This window comes from Hirundo rustica, chromosome 6 (genome assembly GCF_015227805.2).
Source record: "Hirundo rustica isolate bHirRus1 chromosome 6, bHirRus1.pri.v3, whole genome shotgun sequence".
NCBI lineage: Eukaryota > Metazoa > Chordata > Aves > Passeriformes > Hirundinidae > Hirundo > Hirundo rustica.
In genome coordinates, this window is record NC_053455.1 from 11,716,332 (window position 1) to 11,744,291 (window position 27,960).

Here is a 27,960-nt window from a genome sequence, read left to right on the forward strand (position 1 = left end):
GATCATGTTTCACTGAGAAACGCATGTCTCTTTTTTTCTCCAATTCTCTATATGTCTGTAAGTATCCCCTGTGATTATTGCCAGATGAGCCACAGACAGTATTTGAAGAAACACACTGCATGCTCTAGGACAAGACAAGGAAACACAGACTATTACAACAGTGTGTCCAAATTCCAACCTCACTTGAAACTGGAGTCGGTCTCAATCACATCAGGGAAGTATAAGTGAAGCTCTGGAGAAAGAAGTGAAAAATGAGTTACTTTATCATGTTCTGGCATAATAAAAAGTAGTTTTAAAATCTGATAATCTGAAAAACTTTATAATTAGGTTGTTCAAGACTGATATTTTTTCCTGTAGAAAACTACTAATTGTGTGGAGTGACTATACAATATTTTTTAAAATAAGCTGGTTTCTTATTTGCAATACTTAAAAATTTCTTACAAATGTTGTTTCAGAAAAGAAACAACACAGTAACAGAATCAGGAGCTTTTCCCATTTTGTTTCCCTTAAAATTTGCGGTTGCTTTAGACAAAAATATTTGTCTCTTCTGATTTTTTATTTACCAATGTTAAAACTATATCCCATGTAAACTGCAGAGGCTGACAAATTAATATGTGTGGTTTAATATCAGGTAAATAAATCTCACCATTACTAATTATTTTTCAACCTTGCATATGAGAATAGGATTAGGCTGACTACAACTGACACTGATTATGTGAGACAGGATGTTATTAAATCCCTTTGGGGAGCTTTTGAAAGATCCACCCCATTTAGAGCAGAGAGCTTTTCTCTGTCTTAGCTCATTTATGGAGCAATTTCATGCAACTTACTACAGAAATTATGTCAGGAAAAACACTGAACAAACAGCTAAAGTGGAATTTACACCACTCCCACCTCTGTCAAAACACCTTACAACCTCACAGCCTTAAAATATTTTGTCAGAGTTACCTATAGCAAAGCCATTTGCTAAATACCAGTAAAAGGTATGAGATAGATTAGATGAAGACTACGTGGAGGAGAACTTGTTATGGATATGAAGGCAGCAGAGATTTCTCATTGCTCAAATGGCTTCTTTGCACCAGGAGCCCAAATTTAATTAATTTTGCAGGCTTGAAAAGCCTAATGTTTTCATTTAAGTCATCTCAGGATCCTCGAGTTCTGTTATTTCATTAGAACACTCCTATAGAAGGTTTCTTAGTGAAGTGCAGAGAAATATGCAAAATGTACTGAACTGAAAAACGTCTGCTCATTCTGGAAAGACCTGTGGCTAAATTTTCTGTTTTGTTTGGTTGGATTTTTTTCAAAATTAAGACTGCTCAAGTGATTTTTCTGAGTAGTTTACAATTTTGTACCTAAATGGAGAGCCAGGGAAAAACCATAGCTGTATTTCTAAAACTGACTGCTTTCCTAACATCCATAGCTGAGAATGAAAATGCACAGTGAAGTGTTACAGAGTTGTGTGCATTAAACATGTACACACCTATTGATTGTGACATTTGCAGTTTGAGAACATCAAAAAAAGCTGTTCAAAATGCATAATCCAAAGTAATACTGACAGTTCACTAAGAACCAACAGTACCGAGGTGTTATTCTGCAAAGATTTATTCTCACCCCCAGTTTGATTTTAAAGTTGATATTGCTGTAAATTCATGTGATGACAACAGTTAATACTTAGGCCCTCACATTTTTTATGTCTTCCTTGTGTGTCTTCATATACTAAATCCAAGTCCAGTATGGGAGAAGTTAAAAGATACTGAAATGTGGGGTTTTTTCCTTAACTCAATGGTGTAACTAAAGTGACATGCTGGAATTCACTTGCAGCTTTTCCTCAGGGCGTCTCAAAGACCATCATCTTGCTGCCAGTAGTCCTTGACATGAAACCCAGGGCAGACTTAGAGCAGTGGCAAGAGCCTCAGCAGGGTTATCCTTTCCCATAAACACTAAGATTCTCTGCTGCTCTCAGTAGCACTCCTGGAATATGTCCTGTATGTGAAGATGTGTTCATGGTCCAGAAGGTCCCTGCTTTGCAGAGTAACCACTGGTAATTGATGGTGAATACTGGAGGGTAGGACTTTCTGCATGTGTAGTGATCACTGACCACAGGGAAAGTTTATGCAAATATTCTGACATAAATACAGATATGCTTGCTTGAGGAAAAACTGTTTTTTAATTGAATCTGCCCTTCCAGGTTATGTTGTATTTTTGATACCGCAAAGGAATAAAGCAGTGCTGTACAAGATGTTTTGCATGGCCAAATATTGTAGTCCTTACTCAGAATTTACTCAGGAAAAAAACACCTTTGACTTCAGTGAAGATTTCCTTGACTAAGGACTGCACAGACTGTTTGAATCTTACCTGTTGCCAATGTTGGGCAACAGTTCTCATTGCTAATTTATCTGCCTCGTCCTTCTCCTGGGCTCAGGATCTGCTTTTGCTGTGTGTTATTCATAGCTTCTATTGCTAGCCCAGATTGCTTCTCTTTGTGCTTTTCTTTCCCAGCAAACATTTTGCAGCTATTGTTCAGCTGGTAGATGAGCACAGAACCTGGTATACAGGACTTGAACCTCAGCCCAGATTCAATTAACACTGTTAAACATGTTCTCACTATGGTGCTCAGAAGGAATTTTGATGACCCTCTTTCAATGAAGCATAAATTTGTTTAAGCTGATGTTTTTAGAATGCAAAAATATAAGGGCTTGATTCACAAATCTTAAGACCAAATGCTTCTGCAGTAAAATAGATGGAGTAGCACCCATTTAGAGCCATCACAAGGTCAATTGTAAGTGCTTGTTCTGCCTTACAAAAGTCAGACAAGAAAGTTACTAAATGTGTGTGCTGTAGCATCACTCTGTTTTGTAGTTTTAATAGTGCTTTAAAGATATCCTGAAAAATAATTGGTACCAAATTACGCCTTCTAATATGAAGCAAATCTAGCTAGGTTATCACTCGTATGTCTTATGAGCCATACCTAGCCATGGTTTATCCTCTATTCATGCTACAGGGTACGAAATTCCTGGGTGCCAACCTGCCTATGGCAACCTAGAATTCTCCAGGGCAGGCTCGCAAAATCTTCACCTACTCTCTGGGACAGGTAACTAATAAGTGATGTCTTGTGAAGTTATGCTTTCTTTCTAACTTTCTGATGTCCATAAAAATGTTTCATTTCTTCATGTTAGTCTGTGGTCTTTCATTGTTCAGTTCCACTGTGTTTTCTGGACTAGGGGAGGAGCAGCAGATCCGTTTGTTATAGCACTCTAGATGCTTGCCTCAGCCAAGCCTGTAATAATTGTTATTAACATGCATAGAAACTGAAAGTTGTTTAAGAAGCTGCCAAATCCACAGCTGCCTATGACCAGTTTATCTCTTTTGGTACCATGGTTATCTGGGCAGTTCACCTATCTCTCGTAATTGCTGGTATGTATATATATTATCTTTTCTTTATCAGGTTTACATTAATCTTGAGTCTCCTGAACTAAGGATTTTTTGCTATAGGTACAGAATACTGAAAGGATGGGGGAGTTATGACTGATTCTGGTTTACATTTCTATGCAGTATGTAGTATAAGTTTAAGTAATGACTCAGTTTTCCATATTTTGCTTAAATTCTCTTCTACTTTTCTCCTGAATGTAACGTCTATTCTTTTTTCCTTGACTTTATTTCAAGTGGCAGGTATGTAGAAGAAATGTCATTCACTAATCCTAGACATTTCAATGACATATGAAATATTGTAATATATTTCAAAGTAAGAAAGTAACTAGGTTAAAAAATAAAGACAGACTAAGCTTCAGATTGGTTCCTGCAGTCCATTAATTTTCTCTGAATAAGAGATAATAATGTGTGAGAAATTTCATTTTAAGAGTGTTGATAGTGTAAGAAAGACATAAGTGAGTTTTTTTTATTTTTTTTTTACACAGTCTACACTCTGTGGAGTGAAAAAAACCCAGCAATCTTGGAAAAGTGGTTCAAATTCTTGCTTTTAGTCTCCTGGGATTCTGCAGCCACACTCTACTCTTACCTGGGTTTAGAAGATCTTGATGCATAAATGGCTTTGCTCTGCCGCTAAAATCTTGCTAAAATCAAGAGATGACCAGTGAAGGGAAACATAATCGAGGCATATAAAACTCTTTTACAAAATGTTTTACCCTAATCACGACTTGGTTGAATATTTGGAAGTCCTTTAAAATTGGAACAAATTCACACATTCACAATGTAATCACTGAGTTTGATCTTACATTCTGTTTTAAAATGGATGTCCACATGGAATTTTTGAGTCTTGGGATGATACTTGGTTGTCATTATGTAGGGATCACTAATTTTTTTTTTATTTTTCCTACCACCACTATCTTGTAATTGTTACTTATGAAGTAAAAAAAGCTTACTTTTGTAGAGGAAAATACCACAGTTTACCTCCAAGTGTACTACAACTTAAAATGCATAAATCCAAGATTTTAGCTCAATCTATTCAGCCATTTCATAAAAAAAAATAAAATAAACAGCCATTGAAAGATAATTTTCATTTTCCTACCTGCTTTTTGAAAAGCCCACAAGGATCTAAATTTTTAGAGAAATTTTTGTATTTCCTGAAATCTGGCTTATTTCTTTCCTGTTGAGTAGCTCAGATCTTAATCTCACTGTTTCAACATATCTAGATTGTAAAACAATATCTGGAAGCTTGCTTTCTAGTTATATTGAAAAATACCACCTTGCTGAAGGAACTAATAAAAACCCCAAATATTTGATTGGTAAATGAAAAATAGTGAGTATGACAAATGTCAGCACTTACAAAATGAGGATAAATTCTATTTCATCCAGCCTGATGTATCTTAACCTTTATAAACTAATGAGGAAGCCGTAGCAGTATCAGCAAGAGAGTTCTAGTAAAACCCTAAGTTTTCATTAACCCAGAATGCTGAAGTAGTTATACTATTAAAAAAAAAAAAAAAAAAAAAAAAAAAAAAAAAAAAAAAAAAAAAAAAGGCCTGGGTTTGTGTAATCCACATCTCAAGACACAAGAGGAATTTTGGGGGAAGTGTGGAGTAATGAATCTGCTTCCTCACTCTGTACAGGTCCTTGGGGCGCTACATCCGCAGGACGTGCAGTCAAAGGGCCCCTGAGTCCCCTCTGAAGGAGCACGTTGTGCATTGCTTTTCACATCAATAGTGTGAGCAGCTTTTTGGATGAACACCTGCTGCCTGACTTGGTCCCTCCAAATTTGCGGAGAGCTCCTTCATTTGCCGGCTCACTCCGAAAACTACCCAAGAGCCAGTGTCAAGGTGCAGGATGGGTAACAAGAGTTTGCAGGAATGCAGTCCTGTTCCTTCTCCTTTCCCATAGAGCCACGCACAAAAAAAAAAAAAGGTGACAAAACAGAGTCTTACACTGAAAAGCCAATGCAGCCAGGGGAGCAGGATAAAAAACTGAACTAATAAATTATGACATTCAGCTGGGAGGAAAGTTGTGTGAAATGACGGCACAACATGCTGAGCCGTGGGGAGCTTGCAAGAGGCGAACTCATTTATACTCTTGCAGCGTAGAAGACTTCTCAGTTAACAAGTCCCAAAATAGTGTGCTGCAGTGTAAAAAACAAGGTAGGGTTTGAAATAATTAGCTACAGATGACAGATGGCAACTCCTTTCTCTTTTTTTCCTTCTTTTGTTTTGCTGTAATATCAAGTTGATCAAAGAGATGAGGATCATTTGTTATTGTAGGAAAACTAAAAATATCTTGAAATACTCAGGCAAAATAAGTTCATTCAGGTACAAGCCAGTAGCTCTCATTGTTCCTGTTCAACACCTTATACATGAGTCTATGTGTAGTAATAGTTTCCCTCAGAATCTGAATTACACGTGCATAGCTGAGAATTTGGGTGTGTCCTGGCTTAGGAGTATTATTAAATCAATTTATTAAATCAAATCGTTAAGTTATTTAATGTAATTTTTTGCTTGTGTTAGCAAACCAGTGATCTATTCTACTGCCAGAAAGCCTTCCAGAAATGCCCAGAGCTGGCCTCTCTGGCAGGTCACTTGAGCAGTGTCATACAGCTGAGTGTGAGGGGAACCAGGGACTGCACCCATGACCTCTGAAGGTGTCTGAAGGGGCAGCATTTCCTCCTGGGCTCCTTAGGAGTACCATCTGGCAAGCTTGGGCACTTTTTTAGAGGCAAGCACCTATGGATTCGAGTTAGAGATACAACAGGAGCTTCTGTCTTGCATGACTTCTGTCACAAAAGAGAATCAGAACACAACTGTAACAGGTATAGGAAAATTCAGCAATTTGCTCAAGTAATGTAATATACACTGTTTATAAAGGAAAAAGGCAGTAGCATCTGCAGTTCCTCCCCTACCCCCAGTCCCAGTAGTAATTCTGTCGGACTGGTTCATGAGCCAGAAGAATATATTTGATTTTTTCAGCTGCTTAGCATAACCTTTCTGATGGAAGTGTTAAGCCAACCCACCTAAATGAGTCCCTCGAGGAAGAAAAAGATGAATTTCAAATCAGAGGAAAGAGGAAAGGATTGGGACAGGAAGGAAATAGTTAAGATAAGAACAGAGATTATAACCTCTGTTAACCTATGTCTGGATGTTTTATACCAAATAAAATAGGAACAAAATTCTATCACTACTGCTAAAGCATTCTTCTCCAGTATTCCCCTACCACACTTCCAAACACAGTCCTTTAATAGAAAGAGTAAGATCAATTTCAGATTGCTTCTGGGCAGTGGGCTTCACCCATTCTCATTACATTCCTATTACACATAAACTGCACAATTCAGGAGGAGCCACACTTCTGTTCCAGCACAGCTTGATCCAGATGAATTGGGAAAATAAACAGACAAAAACAAAAGTGAGAAAGGTTTAATAACACAATTAAAATAAAACTTTATAAGCTTGTGAGCTGATGTGGCAGGCTGCTCTCAGTAATTTCCAGAGGGAGTGCTTATCCATGACTACAAACCAAAGCAATCTTGAAGCTGGCCACTCGAAGCTGTAAGGAGAGCTACTGCAACTGAAGGCAGCCTGCTTAATCACCTGGAGAGCTCTCTTTAGCTTTCCAATCACAAATTGAAGCCTACCTCTAATTTTGCTTCCTCAATTTTTCAATACCTTACTATTTTTTCCCCCCTTTCTTATCACCTCTCGGTAGTCTGGATTCCCTAGTGAGATGCAATGCAGACGGGTAGGATTCTGACAGACATTAAAAAGCACTCAACAACTGCTCAACAACTTCAAATAACTTTCTGTCTGAGGCAACCCCCCCAGTGGCCTGTTACATCACATTTGTTGCAGCCAGCCTTTGCTGCTGGTTTTCTTAACCTTTCGAACCCTGCAGCTTTACACTGTAACTCACCATTTCTGCTAGCCAAAATTTATGCAAACTTATCAGCCTCTGGGAAGCCAGGAAATGGCAGGTCTTACAGGAGTGAACCTTCTTCCAGAGTCATGTGAACAGCAGAGTCTGGGCGGAAAGCAGTGGAGATCCCTCAATCCCTAGGAAGAGTCAGGGTCATTATGATTCTGCTCTCTTGGACAAATGCTGTCTGAAGGTTGCCACACCAGAAGTTTCCCTCTTCTCTCCCAGTTTAACCAACTGATACATTTCAGATATGTTCCAAGCACCAGGCAACATTTGAGCAATGCAGAGAATATGAAGCAGGGCATTAACATGAACAGTCCTTCATTATGGTAGGAAAATAAACGTCTTCTTCCTACCTCTAGAGAATGAGCCAGAAATCATGTATTCCTCCAGGAATCACTTGCTGGCTTTCTTCTCTTGGGACCATATTTTCCAGCTCTCCATCCCTTCATTTTCTAAGAATACAGAGAAACAAATTGAACAGGCACAGTGCTTATTCGAACCTCTGTAGGATCACTCACTGAGCCTAAAGGTTTACATTTAAGACACTGCTACTAAGAGTCTACCTGCTAGAACTGAAACCAATTAGTTTCCACTTCAAGGAGAGCCTAACGGAGGCACTAGGAGGCAGCTTGGAAGGAGGCAAAGATCATAGAAAAACTTCTACTGCTTCCACTCTTTCCCTTTGCTTTAGTCACCTTTGAATTTGGGCACAAGACTCCTGCTGTTTTGCTGTGCGCTGCATTCATTTCTCACATACTCAGGTATTCAACCTCAGAAGTGTCCCGTAAGCAAAAATGCTCATCTCATTAGACAGAAAGCTATTTGGAAGATTTCAGTTCCAAATCAAGTTAGCAGAAGTATTAAATCTGTCCTCAGAGAGCTGGCTCAGCCCTTCATTCTCCGCTCAGCCCTTGCACCAAGCAGTGACAGTGCACATCTTGGTCTGCAGGTCCACATTCTTCCTTCCTCGTGAGCTGCTCTGTACCCTTGCTTAGTGCTCTGCACATTAACACACTCCCTGCTCACAGGTCTGGATTCTCACAGTTCATTTTCATTTGCCCTTTGTATTTTTCAGTACACTGGGGGAATCCAAATTGTCTGCTGAAGAAACTTCATTTAAAATAATCAAAACACGTTTAGTGTCTATTTCTGAAAGCTGTAATTTTATTCATGGTATTTCTATTCAATCCACTCAGAGCCTTAGGTTATGGATAACACCTTTAAATAAAGGAAAACTTGTATGTCTTTATTGTGAGTACATTTTAAAAGTCTTGTCATGTTTCACTGGCAAAAATGGCATTCACTTAAGACAACTCAGTGCTGACAGATGGTCCTCTAAGGGTTTTTTGCATGTCAACACATAACTGAATTTTCATATCCTTATCACCTCATATTACAGTTAATACTGAATGCTCTTGTTGGATAGATGTGTCTATCGGCTTCTGATATTTGCTATAGAAGTCACCCTTCTGAAATGAAAGACTGCCAGGTCATTATAACCAAGATATAGTTTGGTTTTATTTTTAAAAGAGATCACTGTTTTCTACCTCTTATGAATAAGGCCAGTACAGTTTAGACATATTTACCATATTATATATCTTGTCAGGTCTATATTTCTAATCATGTGAATTATGAAAGAGTGAGGTACTCATGTCCAAAGTAAAGAAAAGCTACCTTCCATAATCCAGTGATGTATCTATTTTAAAGTAGCCGTATGAACTCTACAGGTGCCTCAAACAGGCTTTCATGCTAAGAATCTGTCCCACAGCACTTGGCACTTCAACTGCTAAACATCTCTTCCTCACCTCCCTTCTAAATGACACTCTAATTTTTCTGATAAAGGATCCCTCTTCTCTGGTTTGAATTCTGCCAGAATGCCTGGAACCTAAGAAAAGGATTCTGTTACTTGTTTTATGTGTCCATCAGTCATTTGGAAACTATCTGAGCTCCAGATTTGGATCACCCACACATTTGTTCTGAAACATATGTACAGGCCTTCCTTTTCATAATCCAAACCCAGCTTCAGGTTGTTTATTTTGAAAACAAGTACTGCAAGGAAAATTTAAATGGTTTAATACTTGCAAAAAAACTCCTTCAAAAGTTATCTGTCTAAATGTGTTTGTATGTATATCTACAGGAAAGAGAGATATCTGCCTGTAATTTGAGAGGCACACTGTTCATACTCCAAAGTTTCAAATGTAAGAAACTTCTTTGAAAGTAATGGAGACATTTAGTGGATGTGTTGTAAAGAAAAAAAATCCTGACAGACCTTGGTAAAAAAAAAAAAAAAAAAAAAAAAAAAAAAAAAAAAAAAAAAAAAAAAAAGTAAGCTGAACAAAGTCTGAGTGAGCCCAAATTTATTGGAAAATGCCTATTGAAGAACTTGGACATTTGCATAAGCAAATTTCTTTAAGTACAAATGAAGCTGCTGAATAAAGAGTGCAAGAGAATTGAGATTTGTGGGCTTGACTCTGGGTCTGAGCTGCAGCACATAAGCCTTTTCCCCAATAAAATTTATGATTTCAAGTCTGTAGTTGGATTCTCAGACTCTGAATCTTGACTTTGTAATTTGATCCCATCCCCCTCCTAATCAGATAAAGCAAGAGCAAGGTTATACACAAAAACTGCAGACAAGGAAGATAGTTTTGGCATTAACCTTTTGAAACAATGACCCGGAGCATGTAACACATAATCAAAACTTGATTAACATAGAAATCCAATTACTGCTTCATTAAAAATATTTCATTAATCTAGAATACACTTGTAAAAGGCTTTGACTTAATTTTCCAACAACTACAACTTGAAAAACTGTTGTTGAGGGGTCAGATTCAATGTCACAACTGTCATCTCAAAGCTATTCCTCCTAAGCTGGGGTTTGGGTGCCTTTCTTGCAGTATGTCCACCTTGGGCTGCATGCAGACCCATTCCAGAGTCATGTCCACCACACATGTGCTGGAATAAAAAGTCCTGGGTAATCCAGACTACCAGATATGGATCATCAAGAGCTGCTGGAGCCTAGGTAGTTTCAAAATCAAGCTGTCAATGCAGTCCAGCTCCATTGAGTAGTAACCCAGTAGCGCTGAAGACCTGCTGGCATCTCTGCCAGCTGTGAACATCCCCAGAGATCCCTGTTCCCATCTTGCTGCTCCCTGGGGTGTGAGCTACAGGTCAGGAAGGTGTCTCCCAGAACCTTGCCTCTTGCCTGGCTGATGATATTCATCTCTGTGATGACCAGTTGCATCCAAAAATCAGAAACAAAACCGAGGTGTGAATGGCTGCTTTCCTTGAACCAAACAGCCCATCACTTTTCAGAGATCCACAGCAGACTTACAGTGTTGGGAAAGTGCTTTCAGGAAAGCGAGGTCACAAAGCTGCCTCAAACCATCTGGCTGCCTGCCTTGCCTGTCATCAGTGGCCCAAGTTGGCATGGCATGACTGGGCGCACAGGTTCTCCCTTGACCTTTCCCTCTCCTGATCTTTATACTCTTTCACAGAAAACACCTCTATAGGGTAGACTGTTATTGACCTTTCCTTAGACAAAACCCCACAGGGTAATAGAAGAAAACATTATTTTTGAAATTCTGTTCAGAATATATTTTTTAAATTTTCCTCAGCGCTCCCAAGCTCCTGATCCAATGAAGTTTTTTTTTTTTTAGAATGTGACACATCGCAGACATGAAGCAGATCTGATAAACACTTAAGAAGCTTTTAGTAGTTCATGTTTGTGGAGCCCCACGCCATCTAAGCAAACAAGAAAGGAAATAGTATTACCTCATCTCATACACACAGAACTGAGTCAGGAAGAGGGGGAGTTATCTGATGAGATGTGATTGTCTGCGTCTGAGATACTTGACTAGACTCCCTTTGTAATTAATGGAGGTGGGTACTTCCAGATTTGCGTCAACTCATCTAAAAGTAGGCTTCTAAAATAGGCCAGGTTAATTTCATCCTGGTAGTGCCTGCTCTTGACTAAGAACAGGGAGCCAGAGTTGACCAGCAGTAGTCAAGCTCAGTCTTGCCTTAACTCCCTTGAGTGGTACAACCTTTGTGAAAGCTATGTTCAAAACTCAGAGATCCAAAACCCAGTCCAGGTTATTTCCTTCTTACATGTTATTTCTTTCAAGTCAGGCTTTTTACCCATGAAATGCAATTAGTTTTGCTTAGGATTTCACAGCTGCATTAAAATATCTGTTTCACTACCCAGAAATGAGAACCTTTGATAAGGGTGGTTTTTTTGGCATGGGCATCTATCTTGCCTTTGTCTCATGTTCCTTTCACTATTAATTTCCCTCCTAATACCATTAATCTTTTTTTTTTTTTTTTTTTCACTCACTTCAGGAGCAGTGTAAAGAAATGCAATCGGTCCATTCAAAGAGAATTTCCCTAGTTCAAAAAAAAAGTGTCTTCTCTGGTTTTAAACAACATTGCAGAACCATCTAAAGCCAGAGCCCTGGGGTGGCAGGCAGATGTGGAAAGTGCTGCTGAAGCAGTTTGACCAGGGAGGTAGAGATGTGGGGTTGCTGGAATGCTCCACTAATGGGGCAGACCCATAGACATCAACTCTAACAGAGTAAAGGTTCAGGGAGCACCCTCTTTGTGGGCCACCTGAGAGTAGAAGGCTCTGGAAATCCTCTGGCCTCCAGGCACCTGAGCATCCCCAACTTCGCATGCCAGCACTCCTTTCTCACCAGCCCATCTGCTAAGCAGATGAGCTGGCAGAAGATCAGACAGGTACAATAAAAAACCTGCTTGTTTTCCAGCACACCATTCCTCATAGTAGGCCCTTATCATGTGGCATCTCAGCTTTGTCTGAAATCCAGCGGGAATATGTTCACCTGGAGCTTCTCCAGCCGGCACTACAACTTAACCCTGACCAACAGCTGCAGGCTGAGATAATGTTTGCGGGTACAAATTTCTGTGCAAATATATGTTTCATCTATTTTGTACTTTTTATTAATATAAACAGAGCTAATGAGTGAAAATAATACTTTGGAAAGTTTAAATATAATTTTTAATAACCTTTAAAGTAGCTTCCCTTGAGAAGTTTTCTTTCACCAGTCTAAATATTTAATATTGTATTTACTATCCTTGTTGTTAAAGAAATATTTTAATGAAACAAAGTGGGTATTGACTTGCAGACCACTGATTGTCACAGGAGCAGAACATTGAGATCATTAAAATAAATAGGCAGCCCCTTATGCTAAAGATGGAATAATCTACAGGACCTTTGAGCCTGCCCTGTAATTCCATACTCCTTGAAGCTGTCAGAGTTTCAGGAAGACCATAGAATATAGGATTTGTGTTTTCTAGACAGCATTATCAGACTGCTAAGCCATAGCACTACCAGAATACTTTTTATTTGCAAATGTCCTATCATTTCTCCTGGATGTGCTTCTTTCCATTTAATTATTTCTTAGTTTTACATATAAAAATAAAATATATAAAAATAAAGAACCATGAGGATCAACTATCCATAGAACATAAATTATTAATCAAAATATGGTGATTTAGTAGCATAAAAAATGTGCAATGAATTTTTCTAATTAACTGGTATGTGACAAACAGAAACAAAATGCAGCTAATTATGGAGTTGGTTGGTTGGATAGAAGAAAAAGGAAAATGCTAAATGGTTGACTTTGTGACTCCATGTTTTGACTTTTTATCTTTTCCTTCTTTTCAACTCTGATTAAACTACCACTATCAAATTTGCAGTGGTATAGAACAAAATTAAGCCCTCCTCATGAAAACCTCAGATTTCTAGAACAAAAACCACAACACAGTATAAGGAATGAGAATCCTAGCATGTCATTATGTGATCACTCTGGAAGATAATGGTAAGAGGAAGGTTTCCAGAGAAAGAACATCTGTTTCATGAGATATGAAAAAAAAAACCAAAAAAAAACCCCCCAAAAAACCCCACCAAAACAAAACAAACAAAAAAACCTCATTAAATACCTTAGATTAGTACAAAACAAAAATTGAGACTCTCATCCTGTTATTAAAGATGCAGAATTTGATACATTGCATCCTCTTATTATTTCTGCTGTTTCACACAATTGTTTCACACAATTGCTTTGCCTTTGCCTCTCAGATGCTTGCTCATATAGAACCAAAATCAAGAGAAAACAACTGGTTTACCTCAAACCGGTAATGTATCTAGATATGGCTCAGATCATGCAGAAATCAAAACCATCTTGGGAATCCTGGGAAATCTGCTCTCTGTGTTACAGCTATTAGTACCCATTCAATGGTTACAGTCTAAGAATTGGGAAAATTTCCCTATTGTGCCATTCACGAGTGTAAGTTTCATTGTGGCATTCCTGAAAGTTAGCTATCTTTCCAAAACTTTCTTGACTCAAAATGAATATTAAAGCAGATGGTTTAACACTTTCCCAACTGGGGTCTTTTCTCTCTCTCTTTGTCTTCTTCCATAAAAGTGACAATAAGTTTTTTGCCACTCAGCATATTCGTGTCAGAATGTAATTTCTTTCCCTCTAAAATTCTTGCCTTTCCACCTAACAACTTATTTTAATAAGGACTCACTGTTATGCATCTACTATTGTATCAAAAATAATCCCATCATAAATCATGGATTATTTCCTATCTAAATATATGTCCTCTTAAAAACAGTCAACTCTTTTAACATGTAGCAGATGACTCAAAATACACAGTGAGGAGGGTTTCTCCTCGGTTTGGGAAAGTTTAAAAATCTCACCCCATCTTTCCACCATGGGTGGAAATGAATAGATTTTTTCAGAATTATGGTTTGCTGGTTGAGAATAACTCATCTTTGAAGCTGCCTGAGTTATGCTTTAATCAGTGGAGTTTTTTTCTTTTTTTGAACAAAGTTACACCTATGATTTACTACCTAGAACATTATGTGGAAGAGTTCATCTATATAGACTGTTTCAGTAAACCTCACTAGAATAGTCTTGATTTTAATGGATTGAATAATCTCATTCTGAAAGCTATGATTTCAAGAATACAAATACTTCAAAGTGAACTTCAAAAGAGAAAGTAAGCTGGAAGTTTCTCCTTCTAGCATAAGCTTCAGCCTGTCAAAACTGTCCAGATCTGAATCTGAAAGTGCATTTTGGCATCTCAGACTTGCTGTGCCTTCCACTTCAGGATCAAGCTTTACATGGCACTCAGATTTTTAGCCCCAAATTTCCTCACATAGTCAGGTCTGGCACACCAATCTATGCAGAAGCAACTTCATTTGAGGAGTCAGGGATTTTGCTCCTGTCTAATCTTCTCACAACTGAGACTCAAAGCAAGAAGTGCCTACATGAGGAAACAGAAAACAAAGTTGTGATTAACTTTCCTTTTCTTTCCTCTTTTACTAAGCAGCCTCCACCTATTACTAACTTAAACATTCCTGGCATTACCATTGTATTTGTACCCCAACAGCTCCTCTTCCTCACAAAGGTTATGCTCCCAGTGTCCAAAATTTCCCAGTGCAGCAGGAGGCTTTAACCTTCCCTGATCTGGCTTAATTTGCATTAACAGCACTTGTCCAGCAGCCTCAACGTGGGCATTTTTACCCAAAATCACAGCTGGAGGACCTACTGTCTATTTTTTGTACAAATGCTAATGGTTAAATTTTTAGACCAGCAGAAGTCTTGAGAGCATATCTCCTTTCACTTAAAACAGTTTTGACACTGTAACTGCCACTTCACAGAAGAAAATCCAAGTTTCCAGGCTATAGGAAGGAAAACTGACCACTCTTCTTTCCCAGGATGAGCAGAGTAGCAGGAACAGGCCAGAAGCAGAGCACGTGAAAGGGGGTATGATGTGGTAACATCATCAATGAAGACATCTGGAAATGAGCAGCCTGGATTCTCAGTTCCCTAGATAACTTCAGGGTTTAATTCACCAAGTGAAATGCAAAAAATTAAATGCTTATATTAAGTGGAGCTGCATTAAATGTCTGAATTAGAATATATTATTTTAAGAGAATATAACCACAAGTGGTAATCTAAGTATAACTGTAACCACGCAATATGTGCAATTGAAATAGAGCGCCGTGTTGGCAAAACATTGGGCTGTTTCCTAGCTCAAAGCTGCAAGGATCAAGTAAGCAGCAATTGTAAGGCTTTTGCATTAACTTACTGAGCTCCTATCACAGCTTGCAGAGGAGAAGCCAGTCACGCTGTAGACAGCTCAGATAAGTGTTCCTTGAAGACTGACATGTTGTTCCCAACTCTCTTGTCTAATTAAAGACCCAAAACATTATTCTACTGCAGCTGATGGCAGCACTCACTTGACATCAAAGGGAATCAAGATTTGCCATTCTTTTATGAAGAGCTATTTCTACCATATGATTAAAAGAAAAAGCAAGGCAATTCACAATGCATCCTGTGGCAGCACTTTGTGTCCAGGTGATGGCAAACCCCAGTCCCATAGTGCCTCAGAGGTCCCACCTGCAACCATACTGAGGGTGAAGTACATGAACCAAGTCCCAGTCATCTCCAGAGATTCCAGCTCTGGCAGGAATCCCATCCTGCTGTTCAACTTGCAAGCATGCTAGAAGACTAAAGAGCTTGCAAACTAGATAGACAAAGTTACAAAAATCTCTGTTGTGCAGATGAGAATTAAGGCATATTATGAGTGGCTCACCTGAATCTCCTGCTTAGCTTTGTTTAAGACTGTAACTGAAAATAGTTTACAATTAGGTCTTAAGTTCTTTAGTGAAAGAACTGTGAAAAATTAAGGATTACACCTGAGCCTGGAAAGCCTTGGCTCCCAAATAAGTGGGGGGAAAAGGGAAAGATCTACAACCTTAAAATTGTGATATTATTAATAGATTACCATTCTCTAGATGAAATGCTGAACAATAAGATCTCTGGCATCTCTGTGACAATGATTGGGGTGAAAAAGGAATCAAATAAGATGAAAAGTTCTTCCTCCACAGAACTGTAATTTGGATTTTAGGCAAGGAAATATTTTATCATTGCTGCTCTATAGGGACCTGCTGATTCAGTCATAGTATGGTAAAATAATCCTAAATGGAACGCCCTGTGTGAAACCAAACTCTAGACTGTGTTTTGTATTTTAATGAAGATTTTTTTCACAACATACTCCATTCTGGATAATGAGATAGTAGCAATAAATGCACCAGAAAAGACAGATGGAAGATAGTCAGCTCTCTGAATCAGATTTCTAAGTGCAGTAAAAAATTGAGCATACTTTTCTGGCTTAAGGCCAAGCTATACTCTAGGGAACTGGTCAAAGAGTTGATCCTGAAAAGCTTTTTGGGAGCAGCTAAATTCTACAGCTGTGGTCTTTGTTTTTCTAGTACTTTGCAGGAACAGAAGGGGGAATTACGAAAGCGACTATCCTACACTACCCATAAGCTGGAAATGCTTGAAACGGAGTTTGATTCTACGCGTCAGTATCTTGAAATAGAATTGAGACGTGCTCAGGAGGAACTTGAAAAAGTAACTGAAAAATTGAGAAGGTTAGTAATGAACGTTTTGAAATAAACAGAATTTTAAAAGTGACTGTATTAAAGACATATGTAAGTAAAACCAAACACAGTTGCAAACATGCATGATTTTTTATTTCTTGATTACACATTGTGTTTCATATTTAATATATGGGTTTCATTTATCTGAATATTTATTACGTGCCACATGAAATTATTTACATGTGATATGTAAAATACCTCTGTACTAAAAGCAAATATGCAAATAGAAATACACTTATATATGTGCAAATATGACATTATGTATAAACATACATGTGGGATATTGCTACATGGCATTACATATACAAAAGTTATAAACCCACTACATATATATACATATCTATACATATATTATTTATACTCTATATATACAAATATTTTTTAATTACTTTGAACATTTTCTTTGTTTAGACTTCAGTGCGCTGATACAAGAGAATAGAATTTGGCTCTCCATCACTCAAAGCTGAGACTGTGTTCAACTGAAATAATATTAAGGCATTTTGCATTATAGTACAGCAAACAATTTCCTTTTTAGTCTCAAACAGAGTGGGAATGATGCCAAAAAGCTATTATTTAAAACTGTTGTAGCCGTGGTACAGTGCTGTTCAAATCGGGAACCCAGTTAATGTTTATGATAAATTATGTTAAGCATGCACTCCTGACATTCCTGGCACTGATTAAAATGGTCTGTAGACTTAGCCTAAAGTTTATTATGATTCTTAATATCAATTTTTTTCATTTGTTTTCAAATCTTCTGAAACTAGAATTATCCACTTATACAGGAATATATTTGCATGTCTTGTGAGACTTTCTTAAACTGATATCTTAATGGAACTATTTGATTAATTCATTGGATGACTCAAAACGAAATTCAGAATAAATCATTCCAGGGCAATACCCAAAGAAATATTTTTTATTCTTTGTGGAAGGCAAAAGCCAAACCAAAACAATGACAGAACCACCAATGACCCGAGTCAACCAAACCATTTTATGCAAATTTTAAACAGAATGAATAAACAGTCTGTAAGATCTCAATTTAGTAAATAGCCTAGTGTGCTCTTATAACTTAAATGCTTCTCAAAAGGAGACTAAATATGCAGGTGTCATGGTGATTTTGAAATCTACACACGTCTGTCAAGAGCAGTCTGGAGGTTCTCCATATAGTTTTCTTGTCAACAACATTTTTCCAATCTTTTCACTTAGGGCAGGACTACTGGAAGTGACTTAATTCTTGATGTAGTTTTGCTTCAATACATTCCAGGACAGGGAACACTGGTGCCCTTTTCTCTTGAAACATCGATTTGGACAGCTGCCATAAAGCAGCAGAGGGGCTGTCAAAAACAGATGGGCTTCCTGTTCAGTAGAAAGCCTCTTATCAACTGCACTGGGCACCAATTAGTTAAGAACCCTTTGAAACTCAGGCCAAGGGCTCACAGCCAAGTCTAGCACTCATACCAGAACATCACGTTAGCAGAACTGACTTTCCAATATTCTAATGGAACATTGTACCATATTATGAAGAAAACTTACATTACAAATTATGTTTCAGGCAGGTGATTACTCCCCTGAAGACATATCATAATGGAAGCCAAAAATATTTCACGAGGTGAGCTTTAAAAATGTTTCTATTGAGAATAGCAAGGCATCCTGCAAGTTGAACATCTAGATTTGTCAACATGGAGAAAGATAATGTCTGAAAAAACCTGTCATCCAAAAGCTTGTCAGCAACATGTCAGAGATGAAAAGCAATGTGGGAAAAACAAAGTAGAATTAATTTCAATTACGTGTCTCTATTCACTGCACAGGGAGAGAAATTCATCCCCCCATAAATGAATAGGCCCTGTGTAACAAGATCCTACTTGTACACTGGAGAACATTTGTGTTATTAAATTTCCTTTTCTGAAAAGTGCAAATTTTTTTTTCCAAGGGGCTGAATGACTATCCTTTTGTAATCCTTTCTGAAAGACTTTGTCTTAATTTATCCAGATTTACCTGTGCTGTTGCTAAGCCTCCCCACTTTTACTCAAGAGAGGACGTCACATGTGTGGCTCAATGATCAAGTTTTGAACTTCTCTACAAACATTTAGAGATGGCCTCTTTCATTTTTCTCAGTGAGAGAACAATGTTAACTAGATTTGAAAGTAATAACTGTAAAGCATAGGTTCAGCTTCGAAAAGTGACTGAGAAGAGAGGGGATTTCAAATTCCTCACAGAGGTCCCTTATCTAACATGATCAGCACAGCTTTTATAAGTTAAAATCTAAAAAAATTTCAAAATCCAAATTTGGAACCACATCTGGACTCCAAAGTTCACTTTGGGTTTCTTCCTTGAGACCCTGCCCTGTCTAACAACTTGATGAGGTCCCCATTCTATATTTTAACAGAAAGTAGAGTTATTTTAAGGCATGAGAAGTAAACCCATACAAGCATATATTTAGCACTGAGATTAGCCCACACATATAATTATTTCACCAAAAGTAAGTCTTTTCACAGACTGAAGGTGTGTTCTTAACAGGAATCTTGAAGGAAAAACTATTGTTTTCATAAAGATGTTGGTATAACTTGTGATAACAGAGTGAGAATTTTTTTTTTTAACAAGAAGCTACTCTTTCAAGAGTCACTTTTCAAAGCTAGCTACACTTCTAGAAGAATTTATCTTCTTTAAAGGAAGTCAGCCCAAGACGAAGTTTTACATTAGATGTCTTTCATGGCCTGAAGAGGGCTAGAGATTGAGTGGAAGCAGAGAAATAAAGGCTTTTGCAGACTCCATCTTCAGTGGTTATCTGCAGTCTTAGGGAGGAGTGTGTTGTTTGGTGATTTAGAGCACAGACAGCTGACATGTTCAACACGGTCAGAATATTTTTGGACCTTATTTGGTCAAGAATCTAAACATTTTTTTAATAGATGCACATATGTGCACCTGAAGCCACGTGTGTATCTCCTAATGACATTAACAACACAAAAATACATCAACACATGATAAGAGGTTATCAATTCATGAGTTTATCCTTAGAGCATTTTGCAGCATAGTGAAGCCTACCCATCATTTTATTTTCAAAGTCAGATTCACAAGGTTAAAATATTTCATACTTCACAATGTTCAGGCCATCTGGGTGTATTTTTTCTGCAAACAAGGTTAAGTTACCATTTGCTAATCAGATAATTTTCAAATTTGAATAATTTTCCCTACTCTTTATTTCCCCTTCATCTTACAGTTTTGCCTAAAGATTGATCTGACTCTGTTCCTCTCATCACTTTAACACTTTCTTCCATGTATTTCTGGGTCCATTTCTCTCCTTGCCACCTACATTTGCTGACACTTCTTTTGGCGCAGTGAATTTCCAATTTGGGGTTTATGCATATACGTGCATGTGTATGTGCTTGTGTACATGTGTATGTGTTTGTGCTTATTTTGACTACCTTTGCATACTGTTCTCAATAGAAACACTTTTTGAAGCTCAGCTTCCTACTTACTTACTGTGGATTTTTTTTTTTTTTTTTTTTTTTTTTTTTTTTAGATTTCATTAGACTGTACTGGGAGGTGATCATTTTGTCAGGGCAAAATGAAGGTTTTAGAGAACTAGCGTTTGTGGGCTACTTTCTTCTGAACATACAATAGGCAAAAATTTGATGGGCAAAGGCAAAAGAAGCTACAAAGCAAGAAGCAGACTGTGATAAACTCTTGCAAAACCGTCTACCACCATCTATGGCATGGAAGTGTTGTCATTGAAAAATAATTAATGATAATTAATATTTCAACCATCCATATCAAGAGAAAAAGTGAAAACAGAAGCTGAGGAGCAAACCCACTGTCACCATGATAAGTCCTCTATCCAAGCAGCAATTACTGCTGTTTTTATTCATGGTCTCAAAGTTATGGGAAGATGTGTTGGTTTTGAAAGACAGTTGTCTGCCAGAGAAAGCTAGAGCTTCGCTTTCAAGCAAAGATATGGGAATAGGAGTAACAGTTCTTTACTAGGAATATTTTTTTTAGAAAATATATGTATATACAAATGTAGTAGTACAAAAAACAGCAACAACAACAACAAACCAAGCAAGCAAACAAAGATCCTGGAAAAACCCTGTCAGAGTCAGGGACCTGGCACCTTGTTGGTCAGGGTGTTGGAAGAGGTCTAAATAAATCCTCCTGGAGTAACAGATGTGGTTCTGTAGAGTAGAGATGATCCTGTAGAAAGTCCAGTGGTGATGAGGTGGATCCGGTCTTCCTCTGGGATCCAGTGGAAAAACCGGACCCCTTGTGTCATTCAGTCCCAGTTTTTATCTGCCTAGGAACAGCTGGCTCGTCCCCCACTGTGTGGAGCATCTCACAATGGGATGATGGAATGTGTCATGTCATTGGTGGGCCCTAATGGCCCATTATCAGAAGATGTCCCCCTGGAGGATGGAGGGGTGGTGAAAGAGATAAGAAACACTGCCCCACCTGGTTTTAATGGCTGGGCCATTATCAGAAGGCATCTGCCCCCCCTCCCCCCTGGAGTCACAAGAGATAAGGAAAAAATATCTCCCACAAAACAGCTTTCAACAGATGAAATAGAATACACATTTTTTTGGTTACATAACCCAAGACAGAAGGGACCCAAACTTCAGGGCCTCCCTTGAGCTGTCCACATCAGTAACCACTGCACAACAGCCTGTGGTTCAGGGGCACCTGGGCTAGAAAAGCCCTAAACAAATTTTTTTCTCCCCTTTACTTTCAGGAAGTTATGCAAGTGTTTTTGAACCCATGTAAACTTTTAGGGCATTGCAGGAGCTAATGTTTAAATCAGTTTTTACACCACCTCCACTTCAACCACAAACTGCCTGGGTGCAAAGCAAGTTTAACCTGTTCCATTTTGCTTTACTAGGCAAAAAATATAAACCATGACAGAGGAGTGGCTGTGGCACTTCTGGTCCCAGCCAGAAGGCACTATTTTACTTCTCTAAATCCTTTCTTCCTGCATCATGGTGTGCATTCTTACCACCAAAACAAAATATTTGTGCTGAGTTGCTGCAGGCAAAGCCATTTTAACTCTCCTAGTATCAAGATCATCTCTGCTTTCTTCTGTACCATGAAAAGATGGGTACAGAGTACCCTGAGATTTGTCTCTGTCATGTTGACAGCTAAATGGCTGCAAAAGTCCCAAGTAAACCTAGAGCTGCACAAATCAATGTCTATAGAGAGGCTTAGTGGTGAATGCTGTGAGGAGCATGGACAATGCAGAGAATTGCAAAGTTCAGTAAATCCTTTAAGTCACCTGGACACAAACACAATAGCACTATGAGAATTGGTGAGTATTGACCAAGTCTCACAGTACAAGTCTCAGAGATTTTCAGCCCATTTGGGTCACCACCTCAGCAAGCACTATTTACCACAGATCCTCCTCACAGGAAGGAAGTTTCTGCTCAGCACCTCTGTAAAACATAGGGAACATTGAGGCTTCCCCCAGGTTGCAATGCATATTGGAAATGGCTGCTCTGATTGTGGGCTGACCCTCGGTACCCTGAGGAGGTTCACCCATGGGGATGTCATTATTTACATCTGCAGAGCAGATGTCCTTGGCACAGACATCCCCGCTCAGGTCTGTGCAGCAGATGTTATCGCAATGCTAGGAGCCCCAGCCAGAGCTCTGCATCCCTTAAGAGTGGCACTGCAAGCCACTGGCCTGCCCTGAATGGAGAATTCTGATCATTTAAGTGGAAAGAAAATCTCCATGGCAACAGAAGCCGAGATAAGCATCACATTGCCAAGAAGGGGTGGGCTGGACCCTTTGATTTGCAACCATGGCATGTTTGGAGAACGGATCTTCATTCCAGTTTCAGCAGCCCCTCTTAACCAAATGATAAACAAAGAGACTTCTTTAATCCCAGTCCCATGCTGATAACCAAAGAAACTACACCCAGATCCAGACTTCTCAGATGAAGTGCATTTTGCTGTATAAATGTGGATTTCATCTGTGTTCACACTGTGTTACAGTGAAAACACTTGCACATTACCTAAAATCTCCTCACTGCTGAAAAGAGTTAGACCTATTGATCAGTACAGTCATATAGATTTATTCAGACAAAGTTTTTACAGCTGAGCTTCTAACATTTGCTTTACATTTGTTATGCATCATACTGAGGCGATGGGTACAAATGAACAAGGAGCTATCCTCCTTAGGTTCTGTGGGGCGAAAGCCACAGATACCAACAAAATACCACTGGTTTTCCCACAGGCTGTGCAGCTTGTTCATTACAATACCAAGGTTACCATCTAAGAAATCTAAAGACGTGCAGGCTGAAACTTTTCTTTGGTGTATTGCTCTGGAATAAGTAGGGAAGCCTCATTTTGTGAGTTCATTCAGTCCCTAAGTGCTGATAAAAATAAATACACATCTTTTCTCAGCTAAGCTATCTACATATACTTCCTGGAAAAAAATAAGCAACTTCTTGAACATCTGTTGAAAGAAGAAATATTCTCTTCTAAGTCACAGGTTGATGCCCACGTGTTGCTACAGTCAGTAGGATTCTGGTGTAATATCATGATAAATCTTTTTTTATGCTGCCTAAGCCTAGAGCTCAAGCTTCCTCTCTTACATACTATTCTTGAGCCTGATGTAAAATTATAATTACCTTGTGCAAGTTCCTAGGCTGTAACGTGTGTCTTCACACAAGTGCAGAACAACCAACGTATCTTCACTTCCTGCTGGAATTTGCTGCTAAATATAGTATGAAAATATGACAAAGAAGTTTGGAAGTTTGCTTAGGAAGCAGGTGGTAATTGCATTTCAAAGGCAACCACTGACTGGTAACAGGAGTGATAAGCAAATAGTATTTAAGTAGTGCAAGCCAAGGTTTTGTACTGATGTGAAAATACTGGTAAAAAACAACATGAAAAGCAATGTATTCAGTTACATGATATCATCTTTGTTTTAGGATACAAAACAATTACCTGGCCTTACAAAGAATTAATCAGGATCTGGAGGATAAACTTTACAGAATGGTAAGTTATCACAAGTGCTTTTTTTTAATATATTAAATGTGGTTTTATGGTTCTTAAGTCATTGGAAAAACACGTATGTAGCAGTCACAAAAAACACCCTCAACCTCTAAAAGCAGTTATGCTTAGAAAAGATATCATGATGAAGAGCTCAATCTGTGTGCAATGACATAGCTCCATCAATTTAAGTAGAGATTGCCTTGTCTGATGATCTAGCTGAGTAAATTGTACCTTTAAAGTAATTCTGGTTAATTTAGTTAATAACTCCATGGGTTTTAAATATTTATGTTTTCATTAAGTATCAAATTTAAATAAGGTAATCCAAGGTTTTCTCATGTTTCTTAGACACTTCCACTCAGCTTTTATTATTATTTTTAACAGAGCTTGAATGGTCTGATTTTTTAAATTCTTTTGTTACTTTCAAGCTCAGTATATTAATTTCCAATCTGCATGTGTCTGCCACCACAAAGTCAATGTCACTGTCAAGGACCAATTAATAACTGAGAGAAGAAAACATTGCAGCCTTTGTGGGCTCCACATTGGGAGGCACAGCACCACTGACTCAAAATAGCTTGAAGATGCCAAAAAGAAATGGCAAAACCATTGGCGCCCTGGCTCACTGCTAATGCTGCTGGGACATTGTTCTCACTGTCAGGAGTAAAATGGCAAAGGAATGTGAGGATAATGTTTAGAGAGGAAGGAATGACAGGTTTGAATTTCCTAAGATGTCAGGTAGCAATTGCAAGGATGAGCAGCTTGGATTGGGGGGCACAATTTATTGTGAATTTTGAGTAGAGTATGGGCTATAGTAACTTACAGGACAGGCACCAGCCTTTATTAATAAACAAATGTTTTAAAATGTCGTTGTTCTTATCTCCAAATCCTATTTCAACAGCTAACAATGAATAGGGTGCTGAGCTTTTGCAACTGGCTAACAGGGCAAAATTACAGCGGGGTCATAGCTGATGTTTGTTCATAAATATATGCTTAAACACTGTAAAAGCATAAATGAAATTTGGTGTCAGATTATTGCTTTTTTTCTCCACTCTTCCTTTGTTGCTTTTTCCTTTTGCCCAAATCACTTCAGGATTTTTTCTTCATCTGTAGCCCAACATTTATTATCTATACACCACAAAAGATAAATAGAGTCATTCAGGGTGGTAAATGAAACAAAAACACAGAAACACAGGAAGACAGACTACAGAAAATCCATATGTTTTTATCAGGTATTTCAGATCAAAGCAAAGTATTTTTAAATTGCTGTTTCAGCATCCAGTTAAATCCTTGAGAAATTACTTCAGAGCACAGCACAGAAAAAATGAAAACCAGTCCCGTGGAACACTGTGCCTTTCTTTATCCCACTAATATGACAGTCATTGAAGATAGCTTTAGAGGCTTGAAGAAGATCAATCAGGCTCTGTACACCACTTAACTCCAGACTGCTTTGCTTTCTGAAATATTGAAACTGAAGACACAAAACTAAACAAATGTCAAATGGAAACTCTACTAAAAGGAAAAAGCTGAGGAAGTACCATATCTGATTTAGATAAGTCAAACCTTTTGATTTTCAGAGCACTCCAAAAGCCCTCAATACTTCAGAGACAGATAAATTAAATAACAGCTGGTCTGGTGAATAAATAGCTTATTGTGGACGGGGCTCTTGGATACCTTTCCCTCCCTTTCCTTCTTAAGAGGAACAGCTGTGTGTATTATTTTTTGTTTTGTTTTGTTTTGTTTGTCATTCTAAAATCAAACACTCTTGATTTCTCTACCTTTATACAAATCCGAATATATAAACCATGTGTTTATTTTCTCTCTCTCTCCCCTACCCCATCCCTCTGCACACACACACACACACACACACACACACACACACACATATATATACACAAACCTTCGTGTTTTGACTATTTGGTGGGCTCAAATTCAACAAGTAGGAAAAAAAAGACCCCCAGGCAGTGGTCCCTTGCTCCCCTTGCCTGCAGATAACATAGGATGCTCCCAGGAGATGAGTTACTCCCTGCCCTAGCAGGTGACTTGCAATTCCCCCTCTCTCAGTGACTGGTCCCTGCTCATGGCATCTCATCCAGGGCTCCACCGTGACCTCCCTTTTCCAGCATTTTTGGGTATCCTGAATGCTTTCATGCCTGCTATTGGTATAAGAGATATAAAAGGATAATCTTTAATTCATCAGCAGTCACAGTAAAGAAGCTGATGTAGCAGTTGCTTCTCTTCTAGGTTTCTGCTTCCTTTTTGGTGCTAATCCATAAAATATTTAAAAATATTTGGAAGCATGCTTCTGATCACAGCAAATGGTATCTGATTGAAACCTCTGTCACATCAGAACTTGAAGTATAAATATAAAATATGAACCATGATGTCTGATTTGGCTAAGTGCTAAAAAGTGCAATCCTGAAATCAGAGGAGAGCTTGCTGTAATAAACTGGGCAAGACTAAACACACATGGAACAGCGGAGGAATGTGGCACAGAGTTAAAATTCTGCTGTCACTTCTCGTAAAACTCCTGTTCTTACAGCAGTGTCTTCAGCTGGAGAAAATTGCTTTAGTCTTGTAAGCACTGGTTAAGAAGTGAAATATACAGTCTGTCTGCCTAAATAATTAATCTTTATAACTCTTTTCTCCATTAAGATGTGGGAAAAGACTAAGCAGAGTCCTCACATTTTGCAGAGCAATCCCTTCACGGCACTGTTCAATCAAATAGCTTTTTATGATATTTAGTTCCAGTTGTCATCAGTAATCTTTGCTTTCCTTTACACTTGTTTGAGTTTTTGGAGAGTGCTCTGCCATGGTCCTGCTGCTCACAAACAGCAATTACAAGTAGATTTTGCAAGTCATTCCAACCACAAGTTAGGAAATCCTTTATATGATCTCAATCCAGCTGTATTCTCCATATGATACTTCTGGAATTAAGCAACACATTTTTAAAAGCTTTTGAAGTTTTAAGGCTTTTGGTTGCAGTTAGTTCTGTAGTTTTACCTTTAATGCCATAAGCCACATTTTTAATGGTATCCTCATTTGGGAAGAACTGGTGTCTAATAATAGCTGCTTAATAAACCCAACTGCTAATGAAAATTGCACCCGTTTCTCCTCCCCCATCTGTATTTTGAATGTTCTTGAAAACATGATCACAGAAATCCAGCTGCAAGGAGCTCGGGAGACCTTATTATCCAGAAACACCATAAAATATGCCTTTTTTACCAAGTTTGACAGACAGACTGCTGGATGGTGTCAGCTCTAGTTCCCACCTCTGCAAAGCCAGCACCAACCCCCTGCACACAGTGCATTATACATTTTATCATCTCTTACATTTTTCCAATAAAAACATGCAAAATTTACAGCTAAATTTTCCCATAGAACTTTTACAATATTACATATCGAAGTCTGATTTTTCATTTACATTAAGGCAGGCTGAGCGTGTGACTGCCATAAAGTTGGAAGAAATTATATAAACCAGCAGTAAAGAGGGATTTGTGTTGAGGCTGATCATGTCTGAAATGCTGCACTTTCTGAGCACTGCACGGATTTTTATCCCATTTCTGCCTCTGCCTATGAGTTGGAGGAGAGCTAAGAGGTACAGCAAATACTTTATGTTCTATGTTATTAGGAGTTATTTATCCAGCTCTTGAATATCTGGGGTGTTCCAGTTTGCTGGCCATAATATATACCAAAGCATCTCCATTTGGGGAAATCCAAATATGAATTAAATATGAGCTGGGCAGTTTTAAGTGGTGCTCTGAGACCTTGTGTCAGAGAAGTGTTATTTTAAAAGAAGCAGATTGCTGGGTATCCAGGCCAGGAAGGTAAAGACTATGGGAAGTGGTGAGAAATTTGATGAACAATTTAGTCAGGCATTAAAAACATCCAAGCACCAGCACTTTGGCTTTGGAATTTGAACCAGTGACTAGATTGCACATGAGTCTCTTATGACACCTGCCAGTCACAACCCCAATATGGTTTAAATCATAGGTGCAAGATGAACACAATGGAAAGAAATCCTTTTTCTCACACAAACATAATAACAGAAGCCCAGCATCCTTGGGTTCTTGAATGGAACATGATGACTTTGATAGTGACTAGAACAGTAATTTAAAGCCCTTTTTAAAATTTTCTTTCCTTTATGGAAGAAGAAGATTCTC

General features: G+C 38.3%; 1 protein-coding gene across 7 annotated transcripts in view; it reads left to right on the top strand.

The window, feature by feature from the left end:
- BEGAIN (brain enriched guanylate kinase associated) overlaps positions 1-27,960 on the top strand; it is a 160,417-nt gene that overhangs the window by 82,569 nt on the left and 49,888 nt on the right. For 5 of the 7 annotated variants that reach the window (XM_058421016.1, XM_058421017.1, XM_058421018.1 and 2 more), the window contains 2 exons: positions 16,655-16,816; positions 23,740-23,806. In XM_058421016.1, the coding sequence (XP_058276999.1) occupies positions 16,655-16,816; positions 23,740-23,806 (229 nt within the window). Of the gene's footprint in view, positions 1-3,001; positions 3,092-16,654; positions 16,817-18,374; positions 18,432-23,739; positions 23,807-27,960 lie in introns of all 7 variants that reach the window. The other 2 variants (XM_058421015.1, XM_040067383.2) reach the window with 2 other exon arrangements.